Raw genomic sequence first — 24,568 nt, forward strand, 5'->3', positions numbered from 1 at the left:
CACAACCAGCGAAGATCCACTACCAAGCGGGGCAAAAACTGCTTAAATCTCAGATTGTCACTGAGGCCAAATGTCGCTTGCAGTACTACGAAAGCCGAGTGATGAGGACAAAGTTGTACCAGCAAATGCAGACAGACATAACCACATGCAGGACTGCGCGCGCGCGCTCAAACAACCAACACACACTCACAAATGCACACACAAACACACAAATAGACAAGCACACGTAACAACGTAAAAACGCATTTCTGTGGCAAAGCCAAGCCAGATCTAAAAAGAAAGTAAAACATGCCGTCGCAAACTAAAACCGATAAAACAACCAAAATGGTTTATATAGTTCATTTGGTACGGTTCAGTCAATGGAGTACACCAAAGGACTTGAAGAAACACCCACGACCAAACGCATATTTCACCTCCTCACCGATCTTCCGGTTGCGCTGGTCGATTCTCGCTATCACGATCACGATCTCGCTCTTTCCGATGGCGGCGGAGTTTCGACATCGAGGGTAAAGCATCCTTAGAAAACACCGCTGGTCGGCTTAACTTTCTTTTGCGAAACCCATTTTATTCTGCAAGGATTGCTATGCTCAAATATTTACAGAGTTGTGCTTAAATTCTCTTAGCTGCTTAAATCCTAAATGTGAAACCATTGCGAACTCCTGGCCTAGTTCCGTCGTCAGCTCTCTGAATTTGGTTGATTCTGCGAGTGTACAAGTGTGCTTTTACTTTATATGTGTTACTTTTTATTACTTGTGATTTTGTTTTAGTTTTAGTTCAGTATTCTTTATTTTGCTGTTTTCATTTCTGAGTGTTCTATATTATATTTTCTGTTTTTGTTGCTGTTTATTTTTATTTTTACGCACCTGTTACATTAATTTTTTTGTCAGACTTCAGCGTCATCCAGAGTGCTTACTCTAAGCAAAGAGAAATATGAACGGAAGGATGGTGTCTCGGGCTCATGCCTAAACGCGATTACTTTTCTTAATAATGTATAACAACAGAATGTGAGCAAACTCTGTCCATACATCCTGTCGAGACCTTGCAGTGACACACTCTGATGACGCCACTCACGCAGCAAGAAACTCTTTCGCCTTACAAAAACTTCAGGTGAGAGGCGTTGTTCTGCCCCTGTCCACCCCGTCAAGGCTGCTGGCCGGCACGTTTCTTATCCCGAGGGCAACAAGGATGGAACTCATTGTTGTTGCAGCTGTGCAATTAAGCTATGCTTAGTCGCCTTCTGTCGCCCTATTAAAGCTGCTGGCTGCAGCACACTCTTTCTGCCAAAAGATAATTACCCCTCCCTTCGTCGTGGCGTCGACGCTTTAGGTGTTGGCAGCAGGTCGACGCCCGCTTGATGGCTCGTGAACACCTGGCGCATCTCTGTGAATACTAGCTGGGCAACCTTAACAGCGCTATGTCTACTTCCAGTTCATATCTCTCTTCCGGCAATCACATTCGTCTTGTTGAAGCCGCCACTGCTCTTGATGTACTTAGGCGGTGAGTATCCTACTCTCCTACTCTATAATCTTTATATTATTAAATTCTTCTATTTTACACTGTGGGCCCATGCCTCCTTAAGCGGTTTGACGGATTTCCAAAGCTCAATGACCACCAGGTGCAGACTAAAGCCTTGCCAACGGGGCCGCACGAACATGTTTCAGACTGTTGGTCTTTCCTTGTTGCACACTCTACCTTGTTTCGTAGTTGTAGAACTTCGCGTCGTGGCCCTCTGAACTGATGAAGTTATCGGCCCTTCTACCAAGAAGCACATTTTGTGACTAAATCAAATTGCCAAATTGAATTCTCAAATGTAATGTTATCACTTTAAAACAATGCTCCCATCGACAGGGACGCCATCATTAACAGCTATGCGTTTGCACATCTCGACTCGATCAACAGGGATGTAGTCAGCGCTCCCGCTGAGGTTGCCCAAGATACTATGGTTGCACGATTACAATAAAGAGTACTCCGTATCACACAACATTGACATGTAAACGGCGCCGTCGTACACAGCAATTCGATCACAAACAATTTACACCGCTGGTCTCTTCCACACTTTTATAAGTATCTCCGGGCAGTATGCAGCTGCTTTTTATTGTAGTTAATAATTTCGCGCTGGTCGGTATAGGCCAGTTGTAAGCATGCGCCATTAATGCCCAGCTTTCCGGGACACGGGTCTTTAGTTCGGAAAACTGGCACCACGCGGTGTACCACCGTGAACTCCTCCTTTCCATTTTCTTCTGCCCTTCCCTCTCTCGCCTAAGGAAGGACACGAGTAGCGGCCAGAGCTGCCGGGCTCAGCGGTGAGCTTTTTTACGTCGCTTCGCAGACGGGAGGGTGTGGAGAATAAAAAGAGACTGCACCACGCACTTATTTTTTTTTTCGCGCCCCCCCCCCCCCTTTTTTTTTTCTTTGGACGCTCGACCACCGACCACCAACACCACAGGGGGTGGTGGCACGGGGAGACGAAGCTCACGCGCGGGCACCAGTCCCTCGCTTTCTCGCCACTGGCATCGTCGCGCGCTTGCTCGTCGCAGCAGTCTCCACTGTCCGAGCGGAGCCGCGAGGAAGTCGAGTCGGCAAGAAGGCTGGCACAACGACAATCACGTCAGCGCTGCACTGGCGCGTTGTATGTACAGTCCCAGCCATAATAATATGGAGCATGCCTCGGTGATAAAAACTCTCGCCACGCGTAACCTAGCGAGTATTAGGAGGTATACAATTGCATATGTTAGTACATGCCGCCGATGCATACACGGAAAAATTGCGTTTAAAAAGGAATAAAAAAAATACCACTTACCACTCCGAAATTATTCACATTAAATTACAATTACTTCCGATATGTAATTCACTTAGTCTAAGATTACGTTCCAGTTATACATAAAAAACCAAAACGAAAACTAAGTGAACGAAACTACAACCACTCTCCAAATCGCATTTATTACCACTTTATTTAAGAAAAGCACAGTAGAGGCTTTTAAAACGTGCGTGAGGTGTGTAAACTGCAGCAAGATATTTTCCGTAACGGCAACGAGCCGCCGAATCCATACTGCGCCGCAATATTAAAAATGTAATGCCAATTCAATAATGCCGCTCGATGTCCCAAAAATTCGTCTAATTTCTACTTCTAGCTTGAAATTTAGAGCTCACTGTTTCGAATTCCACACCTTCCATACGTTTTATTTTCTCTTCTTATTTATAATAAGTTTTCCAATGACGCTGCATTATTTATTTCGCCTTGATGAACTCACCCCCCCCAACACACACACACACACACACACACACACACACACACACACACACACACACACACACACACACACACACACACACACACACACACACACACACACACACACACACACACACACACACACACACACACACACACACACACACACACACACACACACACGCACACACACACACACCACTTGTTTTCATTTGTGTGGGTAGTGGCTGTTGTCTCCTCTTTTATGTATCTCATTGCGAGCCCCTCATTGTGCTTTAATTTTCATCGGCGCACCATTGCATACAAACCAACCGGCTCAGTCTGGAGCTCCACCTGGAACCGAACTGCCATGACACTTTTTGTTGGGATACTATATGAGCTGTGGGTTCTCGTTTAATTTTGCTGCCCTTTATCGTGAACCGCTGGTATCTGAGCGCTGCGCACTACTTTTTTTTTTTTTTCCAACTTTGAGCCATAGGCCTAGAGTGCTGCGGACCAGGCCGAGCACATAGCGTGCCTGTTTGGAGCACAACCTAGCGAACCAGCAAACAAACGAAACAAGTTGAGTCGCGTACGCAGAACTCCTTGTCAGTACGCCCCGCGAAGATAACCGCAGGGCGAAAAGGGGTGGGAGGGGGGTAGAGAACGTAGGCAAACAAACGAAAAACGAACAATTAAGCAAGGAAGAGAAGCGGACGCCTCGCACGCGGAGTGCGCGTGGGAAAAAAAAAGAGAAAAAGTACAGAAGAAACGAAACTGTTTGGGCGGCCATCAACACACGAAGGGCGCACGGCGGATGTGTGTGCACACACATTCCTGCTGTGTTCATCGAGGCGATCATTAGGACACCTTTCAATTTGCTGTACACACTTTTTCCACAATATATAGGTATGCTATATGCCTCTGTGACCTGAAACAAATTGTTGCGAGTTAGCGCTCGTGTGTATCCTGTCCTTCCTGGTCATCACCTGGATGTGCGCTTATGATTCCATGTCATATATTAAAAGCAAGCCCAAACTGATAGTCTCAAGAAGGCACTGAGCCCATCCCGGAGCCCCTAACCATTTCATGCCTACATTTACTGTCGATTATGGGAGAGGCAGATAATTGTTGACGTCATCGTTCACATAATGTTGATTTTACAAAGTCGAACCCCGTCATAAAAGGCATGGATATAACAGGTAGTCGGATATAAGAAACACCGTTCACCCAAATGAATGGCACCCATATGAAATTTATTAATTTGATCTTTGCTTTATTAGACATTCGATGTAGAAGACAGTCGGCTATAAAGGACAAGTTAGCCTTGAATTTTAGTATACTCAGTCTCGCTTGTAACAGACATTTTTACATTAGGTGCGGCACCATCGATCGCCAGGTTCAGTTACAGCTATAGTGAAAACAAAAAAAGAGAGACACGCTTGCGTCATGACGAATAATTACAACTTCAGTAAAAAAAAAAAAAAAAGCAAGTCAGTCGTCTATCAAATGACTAAAAGGAGCACCTGCAGTGGGAATGCAACGTAGATGAGCTCCTCAAGCTTGCCGCGAGGAGCACAAGCGCGATTGCACATGCGAGCTTCTGCGCGAGCTTACCGAGAGTTCCGTTGGGTTCTCCAATTATTGGAGCTTCCTATCAGGGATATACCGTAGATGTTGTGTCCGCTAGTTAGAAGAATACAGCGGGAATTGTCAATTACGTTGACTTTCAGTATAAACAACAATCTATCCGAAGAAGGATAGACAATTGGGTATTGGTTCACATTGGAAATGTGCAGCGCAAAAAGACACAAGGCGAAAAGAAGACGGATAGACGTACGCTGACTCGCAACTAAATTTATTGGAAAGAAACACATTTTATACGTCTTTCAAGCGATTACAAGAAGCCTATAGCACTTGCGCAAAGCCCATTGCAAGGGGTCAAAACATATCATACGTCATAAACACCGGATGATAGATTTCTGGGGGATGTTTTCCTTCCATCTCCCGTGAAAACTGAAGCCAAGATTATGAATTATCCAGAAACGACTCCTCCTTATCTACTAATATAACCGAAGGCTGGCTTAAACATTGCGACTGTCTTTTTCGGATCAAGTAGGCTTCCATCAGCTCTCTTGTTGTTTTATCTCGGTGTCGAAATAAAATTTTAGTGTTCGCAACTAAAGGGCGGCAGTTTTTTGTTTTCTTGCTCTTTTCATCTTTTACACAGCTGCGACAGTTCGTCTTGTGTCTTTTTGCGATGTACCTTTCCAATATGAACAATCTATCCGGTAAATGCGAAGAAAGCGATCAGCTGGTGCTGCTGACGTAGACACACCATTGTGACTAGAAAGCAAGACATAGCCAAGCCAAATAAACAATAAATAAATAAACAAGAAAAATAAACTGCTCTGGTTACTATTCCACCATGGTTTCAACTTCACTCAGAAATGTCCTGTTAGCTTTTTATTTATTTTTCATCTCAGTAGCAACATTCATAAGTTTGTTACTCACAGCCGATGTTACCCGTTGACAAACAAGCAAAACTTTCCGAGTGATATTTCTGCTGGTGATGTTTTATAGTTCTGGCTACTTCTAGCACCTTGGTGGTAAGCTGGCTGCATTCACAATAACGTGGCGCGTTTTTTTTTTTTTTTCACTCGAGTTCGTGTAGTGTTACGAGACACAGAACTTTTTCCAGAGTTGGGAATCGCTAGCTGCGGTGCCACGTCACATCGTGATGGCACTTTGCAATCGCTGCAAACGCCGTTCGCAAATAATACAAGAAAGTTGCGAGGTGTATTCAGTGTGTGGTGGTCCATCAGGGAAATGCAGTATGTAAATGAAAGCGATAATAAAGCTTATGCTAAAGGATATATATTTCCTTTTTGCCATTTTACCCGTAGGATGCCTAGGTCAAAATAAGGTCTGGTTAGAAAATGGGATTGTATACCCAGCTTATAAGGGACCTCTGATATTGGAGATAAAAATACTGCTCCCCAGTGCACGTATCTTATAAAAGGGTTCAACTCTAGTTGTAAGATTTGCAAAAGGAGTCTCCAAGAGGTTGAGAAGTGATGCACCCCGGGAAAGAAGGGCACAGTGACAAACAGTGTGCCATGTCTCTTCACGCAGGGCCGTATATTTTCGTTCTGTAATACCAACTAGCCCAAAAGCGCCACTTTAGTAAACTCAGATTAACGCCCGTGATCAGAAGCCAAATTAAAGTTTATAAAATGAATTATGCAGTCAATGATGCTGAAAGCAGGGATACCGAGTGTTTGGGGAAGCATCTTTGGGTGAAGGAAATGGGGACGTCTAACGGACCAAAATCAAAAATAATTCAGAGGAGCTGCAGGTTGCCACTAATATCCTGTAATTGCTTTCACCTGCCTTTGCGGTGGCTGAGTGAACTAGCTGTTTTATCGACGTAATGCTAGCACGGGTTTCGTGTCTGGAACTTACCTGATATGAACCAACCATGACGGATAGCTGCGCTCTTCACGAATTTTGTGACGGGGGTGAGACACTCCGGTACAAGCTGAAGAAACAACTTTTTGTTAGACGATGTCTCTCGCTTTGTGCACGCTGAGCGTTCGTGAAATGAGCGGCCAGCAGTGACAAAAAACACTCTCGAAGTTTTTCGTGAACATTGGCTTTAGCGGACTGTGGTAGAAACACTATCTTTAAGTTTAAGAACTCAGGTTGCGGAATTGCCGACAGACCAGAGTAAGGATAATCCCCCCATAGACACCACCACCACTGCTCTCGCAAAAAGCTACACACAGCACGAGTAGGATTATTTCTTGGTTCTTTTACTAGTTGTCAAGCAGACACATGTACCATTGCTTGAGTTCGATTGATCAATTTTAATTTAATTGCTCCAACGACAACATAAGCATGTAAACTTAATTCACTATTCCCGTACGACAGACATTACGTCATTACTCTGTTCCGCTGAAACAAAACATGTCGTCTGTTTAAAATAAAAGCTGCACTTTTCATAACTCCAGTGCTGTGTAGTCTTAAATTTACAATACAATGTTTTTCTGAAGTTAACCGCAATGCTGCGTGGTGCTAGAAGTAATTTTGGCACTATGTCGCCATGTGCCGTCCGCGGATCCCTCGGTTGAGGGAAAAGGAGGGGAAACTTCTGGCGTCGGGGTACAAATGTCTTTCCTTCCGCGCGCGCCGTCTTTCTTCCCCTTCTCTGTGTTTATGAGCGCCTCATCCCTGTCTAATCGGTCTGCAGATGTTCCGTCCTTGAGCGCGAGAAGCATCCAACAAAGGGGGCGAACAGAAAAAAACAACAACACACATAGACGGAAACCTGCGTGCAGTGTTTCGGAATGTACGCTCGCTGGCAAATGCTAGTTTGTTTTCTCGCGGATCCTAACTGTTGGGCGTAAGCCTGGTGGGAGGAGGGTTAGTGTTTTCGTAGTTTTATTTTTGTCCTTTTTTTGTAAAGTGGAGTCTCACCTTTCAGCGGGTTCACAGTGGGCGGCGAATTGACTTCTAATTTCAATATTTAGAATCTTGTTCGAATATTGTTTGTTATGGCTGTCGCTGGTCTCAGTGCCTGTTTGCCTCAGGCTTTGCGCACGGTCTCCGGGGTATGTATTGCGTTCTGGGCGAGGTTGGTGCAATGGCTGTACTGCGTGGCCGAGAACGATTCCGTCAGATAGATAACGTATCCCTGACGAACATTTCTTGAGCTTTGACGTTGGTCACCTTACATGAGCTTCTGGTTTTGCGCGAGTCTAACAGTATACAAGCTTGAATTCGGCTTTGCATGCACGAGTTGGAATGTTTAGTTGCACATGGTCCTATTTTGAGTCATTCCTGTCATGTTATCGTTATGTTGACAATGTTGTACAGCTTGAAGTGATGGTTGCATAAAGTTTTGTGAATGTTAGTCGAAGTAACTGTCATGCGAGTGTCATTGAGAACGGAGGCAAGGCGGCAAGGCTCATTGCTGCATGTAGTGCAGTGAGTGTTGTGCTGGTCTTTAACGGCCGTTGCTGTGCTTATTAACACACGAAGAATTTACGAAGTGGAGCATGAGATCATATTCTGCTTGATTGAGAGCGTAAGTGCGTGGTGAATTCTGAACGTGTGCCTTGAGCTTGCTCCCCGCCCTCAACTCTCGCGGTGTGGGTAAAAAGCACTTACACCTGCGTGCGCGCTCATTGCCATCAGGCCGGTGCATTCCCAATCTAAAGGGGTCTTATTCCTGACCAACGAGATTCATGTAGTCGCAAAGTGACGGATGCCCATGCTGCTTTCCGAGAATCAAACGGAAAAAATAATAGTGAAAAAGGAAAAAGTAAAGCTTTCTAGTGCGGTGCTGTGAGCTCGGCAGGCACAGGAAAGGCAAACTGAGGACTGCCGGCCTATTTTTGGCCGCCAAGTGGATGTTGGCCGTCTACGTAGATTTTTCGGTGTGGCGCTCAGGGACCGCTTCAGCGGGAAGCTTCCATTCTGTTCATTATTCGTTACAGCCTGCCCTGACAGACTCCCTTATACGATGGTTATCACGCGTAATTTTTCAGGGCTGTCTTTCCTGACAATTACCATGGCGAAAAACCAGCCATTTTCAAGCGTAAGCACCGTAATCTGAACGCAAATACCTCCATAATACAGCTCGTCAGAGTGCTGTTATTACTTAGTGAGCTCTACCGGTCTAGTAGATCTCATTACGCCTTAAAAGATGCTACATACAGTCCACCTCAGGGGTCTTTTCTGGCATCTTTATTTTTATTAATACATAGCAACACTATTGTTCATAAAGTTTCACGGAAAATTCGCTTGTACGCACAAGACTGCACCATGTGCAGCCCGACACTCAACGAATAAAACATTTGCGGCATACAGTAAACGATCTAGACAGCTTCCACCAATTGACGCGTTATGGGGAAATGGACATCCAATTGAAATAAATGCAAATATACTCAACTGACTAGAAAACGTATATCAAGAAGCTCAACATACGGTTTAAATTCCAATCCTTTGGAAAAAGCTTCCGAATCTAAATAATGGGCGTGCATACTGAATTATGACATTTCATGAAGAACTAATGTCGAATATTTAACTAGCAAAGCATACAGGATATTGAATTTCTCGGCAAAAAATTTCACACAGCCTGAGCTGTAAAAGAGCTGCTGTACCTCCCACTTATTACACCAATTCTTAATAGTGTCAGCACAGTGCAACATCCGCGTACGGTAACATTATCAGACTCTCAGAACGCACACAGAACCGTGTAGCCGTTTTTTTTTTTTCTTAATGGCTACAATTTTCAACACAACGTTTCAGCAGTGATGGAATCTTTTGGCTGGGAATTTTATAGCACTGCTATTAGTAGGCGGATTTGTTGTGTTTTGATAAAACTGGGATTGATAAAGCTGTGTAGGCTGCTACTAGATCTACCAAGAATTAAACTCCCAGCCAAACTTCTGAAATGCTTTGCTGAAAATTGTAGAACAAAGCCGGTTACGCGGTTTACGCGTTCTAAGATATCTGATAATGTAGCCATACATGAATCCCACACGGCGCTGACATATTCAACAATCGATGTAATATATGTGTGAGGTGCAGCCAATATTTTACATGTAAGGCGGTGTGAAATTTTCATTAAGGTATTCAATACCATGTGTGCTTTGCTAGTTGCATATTCTATATGAGTTCTCCATGAAATGTACTCTCTAATATACACTCTAGGGCATTTAAATTCGGAAAATTTTTCCAAAACATTGGAATTTAAACAGTATGCCGAGCTTCTTGGATTACGTTTTTTAGTCAGTGGAACATATTTGCATTCATTTCAATTAAGCGTCCATTTCTCCGTGATGCGTCATTGGTGATGCTTTCTAGATTGTATAGATCGGTAGAGCTCAGTAAATAACAATAGCACTCTGATGAGTTGTATTATGAAGGCATTTGTTTTCAGCTTACGTTGCTTACGCTTGAAAATGGCGTGGTTTTTCATTGTGGTAATTGTCAGGAAAGACAACTGTAGAAATGACGCGCTGGGACCACCGTTTAAACGAGTCACGCAGGGTAGGCTGTGAGTAATAATGACGAAAAAAATGAAACAAAGCTTCCCGCTGAAGATATCTCTGGGCGCCGCGCCAACAAATCCATGTGGACAGCCAACATCCACTTGGATACCAAAGATAGGTCGGCATGCAGTCCTCAGTTCGCCTCTTCTGTGCGGCCCGACTGCCAACCACAATGCACTAGAAAAGTTTGCTTCTTTCTTTTTTCGCCATTATTTTTGCCGTTTCTTGCTAGAAAAGTAGCACGGCCATCGGACACTTCCTTACTGCATGAACCCCACTGGTCAAGAACAAGATACTATTATATTGAGAATACACCGTCTTGATGTTGATGATGAGCGCCTCGCAGGTGTAAGTGCTTTTTACTCACGCAGCGCAGGTTCGGGGTGGAGCTTGCCCAAGACACACAGTCAGAATTCTCCACGCACTTACGCTCTCAATCAAGCGGACAATGTCCGCACGCTCCATGTTTTAATATATCTGCGAGTTAGCAATCACAGCGACGGTCATTAAAGATAGCACGACAGTCGCTGCACTCGCTGCACATGGATGCAGCAATGAGTCTTGCCGCCTAGCCTGTTACCCGTTCTCAATCACACCCTCTTGGCACTTATTTCGACTTAGTGCTAGCATTTACAAAACACTACGTAACCAGCACCTCAGGCCTTAAAGCACTGCCAACATGTTGATAACATGAGAGGATTATTCAAAATAGAACCGCGTGGATCGAAAACGAGAACTAAACAATCTAATTGTATATGCAAAGCCGAAGTCAAGCTCTGACAGTGTCGGACTCGCGCAAGACCAGAAGCTCATGAAAGGTGACCAGCGTCAAACTTCAAGAAAAGTCCGTCGGGGCTACGTTATATATATGATGGAATCGTTCTCAGCCACGCAGTACAGCCATTGCACCAACCTCGTCCAGCACGCACTGCACATCATGCAAGTAGCACGTGCGCAAGCCCTGGGGCAAGGTGAGACCGGCGCCAGCCATCACAAACAAAATTCGAACAGTACTCTAGATATTGAAAGTAGCAGCCAACTGAACGCCTACTGTGCGCTTACTGAAGAGCAAGACTCTACAAAAAAGAACAAAAGTAAAATAAGGAAAAAACCGACCCTCGCCCAACAAGTTTACACCCAACTGTAGGATTCGCTTGAAAACGTGCCCTTCCCAACATGCGCATATTCCGAACTGCTGCTCGCAGGTTTCCCTCTCTTTTTTTTTCGCCCCCTCTGGGGATGCCTCTCGCGCACAAAGCCTGAGCATCTATAGACCGACCCGGCAGGAACAAGGCGCTAGCAAGCCAAGAATGACAGCGCGCTCGGAAGAAAAGGGCTTTGTACTCCGACCCCAGTAGCTCCCCCTACTTTTCCCAGAAACAAGGCACCCCCGGACGACACTTGAAGAGAGGGAAAATTACTTCTTTAGCCTCACGCAGCTTTGGGATTAACTTCACTGTGACCTTGTATTGTAAATTTAGGACTACATACCACTGGAGTCATGAAAAGTGCAGCCTACATTTATACAAGCGACATGCTTTGATTCAGCGGAACATAGTAATGACGTAATGTCGTAGGGGAAAACTGAATTAAGTTTACATGCTTATGTTGTCATTGGAACCGTTAAATTAAAATTGAACAATTGAATGCAAGCAAGGGTACATGCATCTGTTTGAAACTATGTAGAAGAACTAAGGAATAATCCTACTCGTGCTCTGTGCAGCTTTTTGCGAAAGCAGTGGTGGTGGTGTCTATGGGGGGGGGATTATCCTTACTCTGGTTCGTCGGCTATTCCGCGAATTGAGTACTTAAACTTGAAGGTCGTGTTTCTAGCACAGTCCGCTAAAGCCAAAGTTTCCGAAAAACTTCGAGAGTGTTTTTTGTCACTGCTGGCCGCTCATTTCACGAACGCTCAGCGTGCACGAAGCGAGAGACGTCGTTTAACAAAACGTTGTTTCCTCAGCTTGTACCGGAGTGTCTCACACCCGTCACAAAATTCGTGAAGAGCGCAGCTATCCGTGATGGTTGGTTCATGTCAGAAAAGTTAAGTTTCGGACACAAACCTCGTACTAGCATTACGTCGATGAAACAGCTGGGTCACTCAGCCGCAGCAAAGGGAGGCGAAAACAATTATAAAATCTTAGCGGCAGCCTGCAGCTCCCCTGAATGATTTTTGACATTGGTCCGTTAGACGCTTTAATTGCCTTCACGAAAAGATGCTTCTCCAAACCCCCGGTATCCCTGCTTTCAGCATCATTGACTGCGTAAATCTTTTAATAAACTTTAATTTGGCTTCTGATCAGGGGTGTAAATCTGAGTTTACTAAGGTGGCGCTTTGGGCTAGTTGGTATTACGCAACGAAAATATACAGCCCTACGTGGAGAGACATGTCCCACTGTGTGTCACTGCGCCCTTTTTTCCCTGGGTGCATCACTTCTCAACCTCCTGGTGACTCATTTTGCAAATCTTACGACTACAGGTGAACCGTTTTATAAGATACGTGCACTGGGGAGCAGGTTTTTTATCTCCAATATCAGAGGGTCCCTTATAAGAAGAATATACAGTCCCATTTTCTAACCAGACCTTATTTCGACCTAGGCATCCTACGGGTAAAATGCGCAAAAATGAAATGTATATCCTTTAGCATAAGCGTTATTATCGCTTTCATTCAGATACTGCATTTCCTTAATGGACCACCGCACACTGAACACACTTCGCAATTTTCTTATATATTTGCGAACGGCGTTTGCAGCGATTGCAAAGTGCCATCACGATGTGACGTGGCACCGCAGCTAGCGATTCCTAACTACGGTAAAGCTATGTGTCTCGTAACACTACACGAACTCAAGTAAAAAAAAAAGCGCCACGATATTGTGGATGTAGCCAGCTTACCCCGAAGGTGCTAGAAGCAGCCGGAACTATAAAACATCACCAGAAGAAATATCACTCGGAAAGTTTTGCATTTTTGTCAAAAGGTGACATCGGCTTTGAGTAACAAACTTGTGAATGTCGCTACTGAGACGAAAAATAAATGAAACGCCAACAGGGCGTTTCTGAGTGAAGTTCAAACCATGTTTGTATAGCAATCAGAGAAGTTTATTTGTCTTGGCTAGAACAGAACCACTTCTGATATGTTGTTTGTTTTGGTCTTGGCTTTGCTATTTCTTGCTTTCTAGACCAATGGTTTGTTTACGTCAGCAGCACCAGCTGATCGCTTTCTTCGCATTTACCGGATAGATTGTAGTTTATACTGAAATGCAACGTATTTCATTCCCGCTGTATTTGTTCTTCTATCTAGCGGACACAACATCTACAGTACGTCCTAATAGGCAGCTCCAATAAAAAAAAAAAAAGAAATTGCGGTTTAGCTCTCTTTAACCCTAGTTGAATTGCGAAAGCAACGGCGGAAGCTTCTTTCTACATTATTTGCCTATCACGATCTGTAAGTGTAAGGTGCTACATTATTGGGGACGCTTAAGCTCATTCTTTAAGGGTATGAATGAGCTCTGAGTGAGCTCTGAATATCGCGTTCGAGGCAGAAATTATCGAATTCTTGGAAAATCAACATTTATGCACTCTGTATACCGTCGTACAGATTCCATATCTGCTCTGATGGCATCCAACAACATTCACGCGCTCCATTCAAGGCGAAAGTTCTTATGCCAAAAAAAGTTTTGTACTTGCTATAGAATCAGGTAACAGCGCAAAAAAAAAAACATAGACGGGACACAAGAGCAAGAACACACAACGAGATCTGCTGTGTGTTCTTGCTCTTGTGTTCCATCCATGTTTTTTGCGCTGTTACCTGAAGATACGTTCCTGGCGGGCTCTGGCTTTCGGGTAAGTCCGAGCATGTGCAGAGCTCGAAACCCCCCATCCGCGCGGAACAGGGATGCGAACACAGTGTGCGGGTGGCATTCTTCGCTTGTTCTTGTTTCTTGCACATAGTTTTGAATAACGTAATTAGTGCATATGTAGTTCTGCGCTTGCTTTTTTCCGTGTTATTCCCCTACTAACCTCTTCATTCTCTTATTTACCATTGACCGCAGCTCAGGTGCTTGCGGAGTAAAACAGCAGCTTCTACGGTCGACAAACACATTTTTTTTTTCGTGTTTATCCTTCTGTGTAACAGCCGCTTCAGAATCTGTAGCGGTTCCTGAGGCTTTCAGTGCCGTGAGTGAATTGCCGGCGCAATGACTGTCAGTCACCAATTAAGCTCCTGTTCTAAATAAAGCTTTCCCCTGAAAATGTACTCTGCTTTCCGCTTGTAAAAAGCGAACGTTCGGACCGGTCCTCTTTGGGTTGTCGCGACTGCTACTGAACAAACACAATCTCCCATTGTTCATGCAGGCCGGCCGCTCTCTCCAAACGGTCGCACCCTCTTTCTGCCTGACTATTTTTTGCTCTTGTGGGACCCCAGACCCCCGTCGCCCGCTTAGTGTGAAGAGGGGGACTGAAAGAGAAAGAAATGGGGAGTCTTCTTACTAAAGAAGCTTTGCTGCCTGTATTTTTTGTGCCCGTTGGCTCTGTGCGGAACCAAGCTTTCGCCACTGACTCCTTTCCGCTGGCCTGCGCCCCTCGTGTGTCCTACAAAGGAAGAAAGCATTTGCAGCCGAGACAGGCAATAAAACTGACATCTCTTGATTTAAAGCCCAGCTTATTGCTCGCCTGACGAGTCGGAAACATCGGAAGCCCAAGTAAAGAATGTGGGGCCGAAACGTCTGCGCTTGATCTGAAGCTACAGAACTGGTGTACAAACTTCCTCCTTGCAGCTAACAAGAATTCGAGCACGCGACCAGCTGCAGGAAGAGGTCGCCTGCATTTCCTTAAGTTTACGAAGGCTATATTAAAAAAAGACACACACAAAAAAAAACGGAGATGTCTGTCTCCGCAAACTGGGGTTCGGACACTTGGGCCACTGCGGGCAGGGGAATTGCTTTTTTCTTGGAAGCGTGTATTCGCACATTGTGAGATACCCTGCTGAACGCATGGTAAAGGGGCTTATCCTCGGGTCTTGGTTTATTCTTTTTTTTTTTTTCGCTTTAAAACCCGGCTACGCCTGTCACAGGCACCAGAACAAAGAGCACCATACTGTCCCTTTTTTCTTCCCTGCATCGCCATTCGTTTTGTCAGTTCTATGTGACTGACATGGCTGCCTGACTTGGCCTTCCCGATGACATATTGATCTATGACACCAAGAGTCAGGATAAATGCGCGAAGAGAACGAAGAGTGCAGCGTTCGAGTGCTTTAAGTAGGCACGATTTACTGCCCAGTTTTTATGGGTGGAGAGGGGCGCTTCATGTACACATACGAAGAAACGAAATGGGACATGGGGCTGAATCGTGCTTTTGGGAGTAGCGAACGTGCAGTGTGTATATTTAGATCCTCTAAAGAAGCCTTCTAAGCTACACACGCCTGCCCTCCTTGCTCATAGCGTAGCACAGGCGGCGATTTGAGACCAAGAAGAAAACTCTCTCTCTCACACACACACACACACACACACACACACACACACACACACACACACACACACACACACACACACACACACACACACACACACACACACACACACACACACACACGCACGCACACACACTTGCGATGCCGAAAGCTAAATATCTAAAGTCAGTGAGACTGCGGAGACGTCTCCGGCGAGGGAAAATACACCAATCAGGTACAGCAGGACTGAAGATATATAGAAGAAAGCACTCCTGTCAGGCAAAAAAGGCGCCAAAACTACGCCCGAGGTTATTTAAGAGGGCCTGACTCCTTCGTCCGCTTATTCCTGCATGTGATAGTCTGCCGTTCTGTGCCGTTGTTTCTGCACCATCTGGGGAGCTCGAGCCACAACATTTGAAACTCTCAAGGATATTGCTACATTGTCCGACATAAGCTGCATCTGTATAAACCGTGAGCATATTTATATTCAAATTATGTCAACTTTTGCTGACTGATATTCCTTGCTAACCGACGAGAAGTTTGCCTTCCTTTTTTTTCTTAAAGCATGGCTTCTTTTATGTGTCCTGTCTGTTGTGAAATGTTTATAGCTACATTCATATTATAGCGACATCTGTAGTGGACTGTTTATGTTGTATATGTAACAGCAATACATTGTAATGACGCGGTGATTCTGACTGCACAAATTTTGTTTCGAATTGTTGCGTAGGACAGTGTGTATTGAAATATTTTATGTTCGCACTATATTGCCATTTTCAAAACGAACTGCCTTTTTTTAGTGAAACTAGCATCTAGCGTAACAGGGGCGATGCGGTTGACTGCGACGGCATGGACAGAGACCTATTCCACTGCTTCGAGTGCCTCCTCTAAAGGGTATACAGTAGAACGAAATGTAACATTCAGAGCTTGAAATGTTTGTAAATCATAATTATGCGCGTTTTATTTACAATAAATAATCTATATGTGCACTCATTTTAAACATGTTTGTTTTGTTTGCATGAAAATGATTAAAAGTTGTGCGTCAAGAACTTTAATTTTTACAAATTTGATTCTGCGGCTAGGTTTCGCTCCGTTTGCAAACGGCGGCCACGTTGGAAAATTTTTTTCTGCTAAAACAAGGCCAGGATAATATTCATCACAGTAATACAACAGGCCATAATCTTTTAAAAAGAAATCGAAGATGATCAAGTGCAATGTCTGGATGCGTTGGCTTGGAATGACCCCGTAGACTCTACAATCCGCATTGCGCGCTGAGCCTTGCAGAGGGACCTCATTAAAGAAGCCGTAACTATTAGTGCAATGAAATTACGCAATAAGTTTTTTAGTGATTATGAAAGTTGATGTAGAGGATAATACGTGGACAAATTTTAAGAAATACAAAGTATTTTCATTGTTGCCCGAACTTTCCATTGCGCAGCGTTTCTTGAAGTTAGCCCGATCATAACGCTTAATCGGAAACGTTAGATAGGAGCGCTGGCAGTTTGATAGATAAGTTAACATGAAACATAATGCGCATTTCTGTTGCTTTGTAGTAACCTTTTTTTTAGATACGCAAAATAGCAAAAAAAAGTCGTTTCCTTGGGTTGACGTTTCGTTAAAAATTTCGCTATAAAAAACAAAAATAAAAATAATTGAGCGGAAATAAAAACATTTTGATATGTAGTCAAACGATTTTATTTACATAACTTTAACATTTTATGTCATTCATAAAAACTTAGCCAAACAGCAGAGCATTTAATCGCGGCGCTAGACCTCTTGGCCATTAATTATATCCGGTGGTTATAGAAAACAAAAATGGATTAAAACCAGTTGCAGATATTTTTTTTATTTAAACATCAGGAAACATCACATAAAAATTTCGACAAGCCACGCTTTGATCCATCTGATGTGGAATCACCCAACCATCTCTTCTGTGTAACTGCCCACTGCAGGCGCCGTGTTTCATATGCGAGGCGACATCAGGTTGCACATAAAACGGCCCCAGGAAGCTGCATGATTAAATCTATGCCAGATCGACGCAAACCATTTTAATCAGCATATGTCAGGGTACCTAAAACCGGGAATCATTTTCGATATCTATCCGCGTTACGACGCTATACAGTTTCAAAGTCTGAAAAAGAGGGAAATTTTGGTGCCTTGCCATAGGAAGCAATGCATAATATTCAGACGCGCTGGGAAGCTCGTGTAATAAGAGCAGAGATTTGAAACTTCGGCACAATCTTCGACTAACTCTATATTATATAAATCCCGGAATCATTTTGCGTACGTGCTTTTGTTCACGTTTTACGTATTTTTTTGTACCCGTTCCCATTAAGTAACGCGCTTTGTCGCCGCCACCTGCCGGTAGATGGCGTGAGTAGTACATGTCCCAAAAAGCTGGGCATAAGAGGAGCAGCAGGTGCGGGGTCCGGTTCGCCGTGGCCGCTCTCCCGCAGGGGCCGCGCGTGGCGTCACGCGTATGAGCAGTTGTGTGCATTGCAAGATTATATAATCCAGAGTACCCCTTTCTCCGCAGGTTTCGCCTTTATCGTCCGCCTTTTCCTCCACTTGCGTGTGAAACAGTAATACGGGACTTGAAAAATTCCCAGCTTGCAGGCGCCGCCAAGCGACGGCCTCCTTGTTATTAAGCGTTCGGTCCGGTGGTGTCAGGGACCTTCTGCTCAGTCTATAAAGTTCTAAGATTTCCTTATACGTATGCAGCCTCTTGTCCATCCCATTGCCATCAGGCGGCTCTACGGCTGCCCGGCCCGCCAACCAGCAGCAAGCTATCCGCCTGGCTGCTGAAACCGCGAAGAAAGACTGTCGCTTCGCCAGTCTGTAGTCGTGGAGGCCCCGGCCTCCGTCCCATAGGCCTGCGTGTCGGGGGCGGGGAGTAGTGTACCTCCTAAATCGGTGGAAAAATAAAAATCTTAACAACAACAACAACAGTTGTGTGGATGCGTCGGTACTCACATGCGCATGCGTAACCAGAAGACCCCACAGGTAGGCCGCGAATTTTGGCTCCGCCTCGCCGCACGGAGCTCAGTCACTCGAACCGAGCGTCGCATTTGCAGCATTACCAGATTTTTTTACCCTCACACGCAGGCTGCTATCGCGCTCCTACTTTCGACACCAGGCGCCATCTGTCGGGCGCGCGCGGCCAGGGCACCGCGGGTCGCGTGGGCCATTAACGCACATTACTGCCTACGAATGTAGGTGCGAGCTGTGTATCTCTACTCACATTTCTCCCTGTTCCACAGAGTGCTACAGCAATATGATGCGCGATGTTCTCTCGGTGACGCAATATACGAAGGTAGTCTACTATGCATGGTTGCGAACTGTAAATCGCCGTTTATGTGCAGCAATGACGCTTTTTTTTTTTGAGGGGGGGGGATAAGTCCACATGTTTTTATTTGTTGATTTTGCGTACAAGGATGTAAAGTTTTGGACATGACTCCATGGTATGAGATTTAACCGGATCGACGAGCTTCACGCACAAGCTTTGTAGGCAAAACGTGGTTTTTCGGCCAACAGTGGTTGTCTTTGGCTTTCATTTTTCCTTTAAAGGAATTTAAGTACGACTACCAGGACTCCAAATTGTTATTTCCTTATTTCAGAGAGAATTCGGCGTGCTAACCAGTTGAGCGTAGTAGCTTTTTGCGGTTAGTATCTACCTCGGATTCACTAAACTCGATTTCATTATTTGATATGACCTGGAACAAACGGCTAAGCAGTGGTTTCACACACACCGGTAACACCGAAATTAAATATACTCGCCTTGTCGCTGCAAAACAAACGAGAGCTGGCTCCTGTTTTATTATTTGTTCAAGGAATACTACAAATAGCGAAACGGGGTTGTGCCCTCCAGCGGTGGCTCTGTGCACGGTTAGGGCTCTTGACTGCTGAGCCCGGAGACATAGGGTCGATCACAGAAGCGACGGCCGCGCTTCGATGAAGACGAATATGAAGGTCTTGTGTGGTGTGGGATATCAGAGTACCCCAGACAGTCGATAAATTTCTAGAGCACTCCGCGGCGTATCTCATATGCCGGATGCCACGGTTGTATGCTAAACTTCATATGCCATATTAAAACTGAGTTGTTATGCTCCAGATAGCATTTATTTGCTGCTGCTTCTTTGGCATGTATGATAATGTACGTGTAGGATATAAATTAAAGGTGCATTATGCTTGACATGCTGGCGCAACAGAGTTCCAGAGATAAAAAGAAATAATCATAATGCGGCCGTGTTGATAAATAAAGCGCAACAAAATATGCTTGCCGTTAGCTTGTCAACTCAGATGAACACAGCGATAATTTGTTGATGTGACTTCCATAAAGCACGCAAAAGACAACACATACTAATCGGGGAGGTACGAAATAGCTGGCAGGAAGAAAAAAGAGCGCATTGGAAGGGGAATTATATGCGAGTCATACTGAAGAGTGATGTTTGCAATTGTTCACGAATATTTTATTGTCAATAAGGGGCCGAGTTGGCATATTATTAGAACAGGTGCGCGATGACCACCAGCACAGTTAACTTGGACGTCAAACTGAACCCCATAAATAACAAGTCGATTTTAACTCTACGAGAATTCAAACAAACTCGCCCGAACACAACCGTGCTGTGAAGATACTTTTTGGCAATGTTCTCCAGGGCCCGAAGGTTAAGTAAACGTAGCTACCATGCAGGCGCGGCCGCGGCGATAACGTACGTGGCCCCGCAGTTTCCAAGGAAGCGCCCGCGAGGCGGCGCGCTAATCGGCGAACAATGGCAGCGCCCGGGAGTGGGTAAAAGCCTAGTCTATAAAAGACGCATACGAAATAGGCGACTGTGTCACAAAATGTCACATGGATGCAGAGAAGAAGAGTCCAGCCGCTGCTAAACGGTGGTATAAAAAAGAGAATATTAAGTTTTCCAGCTGAACTGATTCCTCTACGTTTCTTGCACTTAAATATTTTTCCGACACTTGTTCGGTAGGGTGAATTCGCCAAATAACGCAGCTGATAACATCGGTACTCGTTGATTTGTGTGAATCACATTCCCAATAACCTTTCTGTGTTGGCAGGCCGCAGTCGGTGGAACAAAAATGTTCTAGCTGGGAAATGTTTCAATCCAGAATTCATTCCCTCAGAGCACTTGCGATTTGCGTATTATCGATAGTGAAGTTTCTCTTGCTTACGTCTGATATTACGGCACCCCGCCCATTTCAGGTCCAATCAGTTTATTTATTTAATTATTTTTCAACTTCAAGACAGCCTAATTATGCTCGTGCAGAGACGGCGGGTATGCCACCGAAAAATGGTCACTGCACTGACCGAAATATGCATACTATCTTACAATGTCCGCAAAAAATGGAAAGTTTTCACAATAAAATAATGTTAACAAAAGAAGTATTAAGAAGAAATAAACAACGTTGAGAGCAACGATGATATCAGCCTAAATAGAAAATAATCGCTAGGTAAGAATCGATATCCGCGTCTAATATCTGCATGCAGCTGAGTCAGGGCCTCCACTGGCTTCATATCGAACGATTTAGTAGTCGCTTTGTGTCGCAGTTATTTTAATCCTGCACATAGCAGTAAGGGAGCTATACACAGCTTCCTTATAGTCTTCATGAGAAGCGTGAACACGCTTCTTTTTAAAACGAGTGTTGAGGGGAAGATTTTTTTGGCCTCTGCATTTCTAGAGCGCGCTAGGAACCTTAGGCTACAACGAAAGCTTGCCATCAAAAAGCACACTTTTTGCTCAAGAAAGCGAATATTCGAGCTACAGCAAAACACCTTCACTCAATTGCGCATTCTCACCTGCGGAATGACGGTGATGCTGCTGCGAAGTTTCCGGAGGGGCACCTGAGCAATGTCCACGCCGTCAATAAGGATTCGACCTTCGGACGCTCTGAGCATGCGCAGAAGTGCCAGAACAAGTGACGACTTCCCTGCTCCAGTGCGGCCCACCACTCCAATCTGAAATGGGGAAGTAAAGCAATACCACCGTCACATCCCTGTGATCCGGCTGCAGTGTGCGAATATAGGACCACTAGACGGACGCTTCGTAAAATGCTGGCCCGTTCTCTAGCCAGTGCCATAAGGCATGGCTAAATACGTCCTAGAGGGCACAAGGAGAAGCATGCGGATTTGTGAGAAATTCAGAATGAATGTCAATGGGACTTCAGTCAAGCTATCATTCAATATGCTGCATTTTCTAATTTCCAGCGGTTCCACATTGATAATAGTAATTCGACGCGTTCTTCGGACATTCTACTTCTAAGAAGCTGGTTCACCGCGCTAACACTTCGAACAAAAATAGGCACAACAACACAAATCGCGCATTTAAAACTAGTTTTTAATGAAAGAAACGGTTCTTTTATACACGAAACCGTAATCGTCATCAGTGCAACATAAAGAAACGAGGGCACCTGAAGAAATTATTCGTCGTAAGCATTAATTATTATGCGTTCGAAAGAACCGAAAGAAGGAGAACTTGCAGAAGCCGAAATGTGTATCAGCAATGTATCTTTGTCGTTGTCTGAGAAAGAAGTTGGCTTGCTTAGACTGTCGTGATGGGTGTTTCCAGCAGTGTGCTTTTGATGCCTATGATGATTGATTCCTTCAGGTTGCCTCGTTTCATTATGTTGCACTGATGACGATCACATTTCTGTGCACAAAAGAACTTCCATTTCTATCATTAAAAAACCGTTGTAAGTTCGCGCTCAGTGTTGTTGTGTTTCTTGTTGTTCTAGTTGTCAGCGCGGCGAACCACTATGAATCGCGAACTATGCCCAATTCTCGCCATTTTACTTTTACATTTTACACTGGAAGCAATAAGAGCAGCAGGCTCAGCGAATGGCTGAAAAGCAAAACTTCCAGAGCAAGTTGGATGGGGCCCTTACCACCGTCTTTACATTCCGCGTATATTTGTAATTGAGAGTCTGCCTTAAAGTTTGGCAGTGTTAAACACCTTAAGCGAAATTGCAAATTTGTTTGCAGGAACGGAAATGCGCTGCATCTCTAACATTTCTTGGTGGGCACCTGACCCACCCCAGAATAGAATGGAGGAGAAAGGTGGGAGTGACAGAAGAAAGAGAGAATTAGGTGCCGTAATAGAGGGCACCGGAATATTTTTGACCGCTTTGGTTGTAAAAGGGGTTCGCGTTTTTTGTAATCTTCAGTTGGTTTGGTTCAAGGAAGGGAACGAAGGCGCAACCTCTCACACGTCTCTGTGGACATATCATACAAGTGGAGGGACATAAGTCGTCGTTTAGAATCCCCTTCGCAAAATGACCTTTTACTTGACTAAGAGACGGATGCTACTTAGGAATCGAAATTTGAAGGCGTCATCCTGAACACTGTTTGCGTCACATTTGCAATCCAAAAACACGTGAATGTTTTTACGACATTTTTTTCATCACTACGGTACGGCAATGGCAAAGATGTTTCGATGGTGGTGGTGGTACTTCGAACCCTTAACGTAATGTCCCTGCCTGACTTCAGCTTCCATTTCTAAGAAGTGTACTTAAGAAAGAAATATGTTCATATCAATATTAGAACATAGATAGCACGTGTATTTTAAGAGCACATGCTAATCGGATGAGCGGTTCATTCTTACTTCATTGTTACAGCACTAATGCTTCTTGATACACTCAGCTGTCCAGCAATATGGTTCTCTTTGAGCGTAAATGTTGGCAATGAATTATTTTTCGTATTTATCCTCCGCAAAATGGGCAGTTTAAAAAACATACAAATACATGTCACATAGCAGCAAGGACCCCGGTCGAAAACACTACAGACTTGTGTCAAAAATACGACAAAACATTTCATAATTCTGCTGTAAATGGCAGAATTTTATGTAGCTTCGTAGTACCTTTTCAACAAGGGCTCTCCGGGTGTCGCCATATTGGGCGCTGAGCTGTTGTGTGCGCATGATGCTAGCACCGTGGAAGCGGCAGCGGACCCGGTTCGCAACAGTCCAGAGAGGAGATGTTTTGACATCCTCCTCGCCCTATGCAACTATCTATAGGTCCGCACTTCTTTCTGGCATACGTTTCTGTACTGTAGTTCTGTAGGACTTTTCTGTCGTTACTACAGAAATTTCTGACGTTACTGCGGAAATTTCTGTTGTCACAACAGGTTCGCTGTCAAAAACCGCACAGAAAGTCTTTTGCCACCACCAAAAATCTTCTGTATCTTTTTTTTACTAAGATCCTAACACAGGTGTCGTAAAAGTGAAAACCGTACGTTTTAGTTCTCTGCGAGTGGTGAAAAACGAGCAACGAATGCGACTTGACCCATATATTAGGCGCTGCGAAGAATACAACTTGGTTTTGTCTGTCATTTAACTTTCTGGACTGATTTAAGATATTGTTCAACCCTCTCGGCTTCTTTACCGAACACTGACACTGGCACTTTGCTTTTCGCCTCTATATGAACGCGGCCAGCACGACGGCCACGAGAAACGGGTCCCTCGAGTCGACTACCGTGCACCGAGACACGAGCCGGCCAAAAAGGAGTAAAATACTGTTCCATTTTAGCATGCACTAAAGTGGTTTTACCTAAAATCATTTTTGGGGAAAGAGTCCAGCACTAGACGTCAGGTCCAAATACACAAGCGGCAGCACCCTCCGTAATATAGATGGTGTCTCAATAATATTAATAAATTTATGAATGTAACCCTGAGTGTAACAGCAGTGATAAAAAAGCACAGGTTTACTTTAACCTACTTTACCCGACACGAAAAATAAACAGCGTAATTTTTTCCAGCCCGTGTAATGAAAGGTATCGTAGCGGAAACCTTATGTCTGTATATTTTGAAGAAAAAATATGGCTGTGGGTGAAGGCATTTACAAGTTGCTCATCTG

The 24,568-nt window shown here is 44.5% G+C and overlaps 1 protein-coding gene across 1 annotated transcript in view; it reads right to left on the minus strand.

Moving 5' to 3' along the window:
* Nucleotides 1-24,568, minus strand: part of LOC146179756 (ATP-binding cassette sub-family C member 3-like) — a 109,163-nt gene that overhangs the window by 25,403 nt on the left and 59,192 nt on the right. Inside the window, exon 18 of the mRNA XM_084579330.1 lies at nt 21,519-21,677. Coding sequence (XP_084435456.1) covers nt 21,519-21,677 — 159 coding nt within the window. The remainder of the gene's footprint in view (nt 1-21,518; nt 21,678-24,568) is intronic.

The sequence above is a fragment of the Amblyomma maculatum genome, chromosome 9, assembly GCF_055883805.1.
Source record: "Amblyomma maculatum isolate TAMU_Amacu chromosome 9, ASM5588380v1, whole genome shotgun sequence".
Taxonomy (NCBI): domain Eukaryota; kingdom Metazoa; phylum Arthropoda; class Arachnida; order Ixodida; family Ixodidae; genus Amblyomma; species Amblyomma maculatum.